The 3,619-nt window shown below is 39.6% G+C and overlaps 1 protein-coding gene across 1 annotated transcript; it reads right to left on the reverse strand.

Annotated features, from left to right (window-relative positions):
- Positions 1-1,051: 1,051 nt before the first annotated feature.
- On the reverse strand, positions 1,052-1,958 carry LOC122028097. Its single transcript, XM_042587117.1, has 2 exons — positions 1,601-1,958; positions 1,052-1,526 (listed from the first exon to the last, which is right to left on the reverse strand). The coding sequence occupies exons 1-2, from the start codon at positions 1,842-1,844 to the stop codon at positions 1,150-1,152; spliced, it is 621 nt and encodes a 206-aa protein (XP_042443051.1). The 5' UTR covers positions 1,845-1,958; the 3' UTR covers positions 1,052-1,149.
- Between the last annotated feature and the right edge of the window lie 1,661 nt (positions 1,959-3,619).

The raw sequence follows: 3,619 nt of genomic DNA on the forward strand, positions 1-3,619 counted from the left end.
ATCGTAACCGTTTTGGATGGTTAAGGTTAAGAGTTGACCTACCAGAAATCATCGAATTAGCGGATCCAAATCATGGTTGGATCTATCCATGATCTCAAAATCACATGACAACAATTTTACCGTTGCACCGAAACTCACCTTCAACTCCATGATAATCGCTACTCTTTTTTTTGTTGCTAGGATAACAATCCTCCCCCGCGCTACTTGAACACCAGTTCCATTATCGCGGATCATTGACCCCCCAGTGCAAGTCTAAAGGACTAAGTGACACAAGAATATCAATAAAGATAGTAAGAACTTTCGGATTTCTCTTCGTCCCAACAACCATGACAACTTTTGGCAGCTTGTTTAACTAAATGCTGCACTATACTTTAGGGTTATAGTTTGCCTTTATCAGGAACTATATCATACTCTTTTGCCAAGACTAAACTATCGGTTGCTGCCAGATACATCTAAAAACACAAAGGGACAGTCATTAATGCAGGAGATAGACATGTAACCAATGTCTCAAACATTAGGTCTAACTAAAAACCATGAATATGACAAGTGAGCACATTGCAAGAGTCCTGTCAATGGCTCACTGTATCCACCAACCAAATGTTAATGAAGGTCCCAAATGGTTTGGAATCTTTTGCTTGCTAACATTATGCAAGACATAATTAATTAAGGCCCCCAAAACCAACTGTGACATATAGTTTTTTTTTGTGTAATTATCACATATATAGTAACTATTTTAATTGTGATGGCAGTTAGTAAGTAGTTATAATAGTTAGTAATTTTATTAAATGGTATATGGAGCAGTTAGTTAAGTTGGGTTATAAGAAACTCTTTAATAGCCTAAATTGAACAGAGTTATTGATCGATCAAATATGTAAACAACTAGGACAATTTTGTGATTGAATATTCAAGTCAATTATTTCACAAGGAAGAGTATATAATTGTGAACAAACATATAATAATATGTAGTTAAGAAGCATCCATCACCTATATATTGATATTTCTAATTTATCTGAATTTAGTAGCAGTTTAAGGGCTATTGTGCTTTGGTTGCTCTCTCAATTCACTACCAGAAATTTCAATCAAGCACTCATGTCGAAGTGCAGATTACAGAAAACCTTTCACAAACTCCAAATAGATGAAATAATTTTGCTAAAAAGATGATGAACTCCTGCTGAATTTACAATAAGATCTTATCATCTCAATTATCGTTTCTTCTTTAATGTCTTCAAAAATCATGTCTTCTACCTCATCTCCTACTTCTCGTACCTGTTTCAATCCACTCCACGCCCTCCTCGAGCTGGATACTTCCGAAGTCGTCATCTCTCTTATGACCTCTTCAATCTTCTCATACCTGAAGCATTCATGAGAAGACTCATGGAGTTTTTTCTGGGTCCTCCTCGGCTCGCAATTAGCTGAACGTTTGAACTTGTGCGTTTGATCGAATTTGCATGTTGGCGATCCAAGTAGCTGGTAAAAGGCAGGAGTATAAGCTAGCTCAAAGAGCTCATTGAACAATTCCTCAATACCTGAAGCGAGAAATCAACGTTATGAATCACTGTCACATATATCCAGCCAAAGCAGAGGAGAGCAAGTTATGTACCGTTAACTTTTCGGGGTTCAGCTGTTAGCTCTGTGGAGAAACCACCAATATTGAAAGGAGCTTTTTCGACCCAATTGGAGATGCTCTTGAGCTGCATTTGAATCCAATTATGTAGCCTCTTGTAGTAAGCTTTGCTGTATGTGGAAGGGAGAAGTTTGAGGAAGGGCTCTTGTGGTTCCTCAAGGAGCTCGAAAAGGCGGCGCTCATGGAGTGGCGTTGGGGACTGAGGCAGAGTGAAGGCCATTTAAGGAGTCTCGGAGTTGGGAAGAGGAGAGAAGATGCAAGGATTCTTCTTTGGTTCTTGCAACGCTTCTCCTCAACTTTTCTCTGCTAGTCCCACAATCGAAGCTTCGGCGGCATGGAGTAGAAGCAAGGACTACAAAAGAAGGGCTCCTGTGCTGCTTAAAACGTGCATTTCTTGGCCTTCAGGCAATGCTTCCTTCATCAAGTTCTGTTGTTGCTGTGAAACTGAATCTCATGGTTGGCTTCTTGGGCTGTAATTGGGCTTTTATTGCAGATAGATGGACTGAGGTATTCAGTCCCTTAACAATCCACGAAGAAATGTAGAGGTAGGGTTTTAAATGAAAGCTTTGTGTTATTTAAACTTATTTATTTGATAAGTTAAATCAGGCCAAGTATCTTAAAATGAATTTGTTCAAACTTAATTTGATTTCTTTTTCATTAGTGGTTCTTTTTAGAGCTTGTTTCATTGATTAGTGAACTTGATATTACATATATTACATGCTTGTTTATTCCTTTTTTAGAAATTTTTTTATTATTTATTTATAATGTGATAAGAAGCTTATCAGTGTGTGAATATGATTCATAAATTTTATTTATGGATATTATTCATGAAAATTATTTATGAACAATTTATGGTGTTTTTCATTAATATTATTTATGAATAACCCTCACAAGTTGACGCAGCTAGTATTTATATGAGTAGTTATTCCAATAGTTCTTAAGGTCAATTTTCAATGGGTGCAAAATGTTTCATTGGACATCTAACCTTTCCCATACAAAGAGTCATTGCACTACGACAAATACCCTTCATGATTTACCTCTTTCTAGAGAGTGTGTGGTCGTCCTAGAGTGGTCGCTAAGGTGATAACTTTAACTTTGCTCCAATCAACATTATTTATAAACCGTTCATGAATATTGATAAGTCAAATACATATGTTCAAGCTTGTCCATCTAGTTTAATGAATTGTTTAAATTTGTTCATTTAATTCATCTTGTGCATATTAAACTCGTATAAACAAGTTCGAACTAAGTCAAATACCAAATTTATTCATAAATATTTAATTCATTTATAGTCCTATATAGAGGAGAGGCGATGAAGGATAACCTTGGTGTAATAGTAAAATTGTCATTGATCCGGTCCGGAAGCTGAGTTAGACGGACCGTCGGGGGAGGTGGATGAAATGTTGACTGAATCGCGATGTCCCGGAGGGGGGTGTGCTGAGATGGCTCCCGTGTTGACCGAGTCTTCGAAAATCCTCTAGTCAACGCTACCTGCAGCCAGTGACCGGGTTGACCCGGCCCCCGGTACCCCGATACTCGAGACAGATCCAACGAATATATGAGTACCCGACTAAGCCATAAAACAATGAAATGCGTATAAAGAATATGCACGGAGGACGTACCCTGGCCCAGGGGGGCGCCCTCGGATGAGACACGGCTCGAGTTGTCGTGACCCGGAAGAGCAGATGATTCTGATCGGGCTGGAGAGCTGGATCTGACGATTTGGAACCGAACGCGACATGAAGTCGGAAGACGAGCTGCAGGTCGGGAGATAATAGCGGCACGCAGGCCGGGAACTAATATCGGCACGTAGGCCGGGAAACGGGATCGGCACGCAGGCCGGGATATCAGACCGGCACACAGGTCGGGGCACAACATCAGCACACATGCCCGAATACAACATAAACATACAATTTGAAATATAACGACTGCACGACGAACGAAATACGATGATGGCTCGAAAACCATATCAATGCCGAAAGCGCACAACGGCGT

This window comes from Zingiber officinale, chromosome 10A, assembly GCF_018446385.1.
Source record: "Zingiber officinale cultivar Zhangliang chromosome 10A, Zo_v1.1, whole genome shotgun sequence".
Lineage (NCBI taxonomy): Eukaryota > Viridiplantae > Streptophyta > Magnoliopsida > Zingiberales > Zingiberaceae > Zingiber > Zingiber officinale.

Coding starts and splice junctions, on each gene's coding strand:
- LOC122028097 (XM_042587117.1), bottom strand. CDS start 1,844: ATGGCCTTCACTCTGCCTCAGTCCCCAACGCCACTCCATGAGCGCCGC. Junction 1,527..1,600: donor TGAACCCCGAAAAGTTAACG/GTACATAACTTG, acceptor TTCTCGCTTCAG/GTATTGAGGAATTGTTCAAT.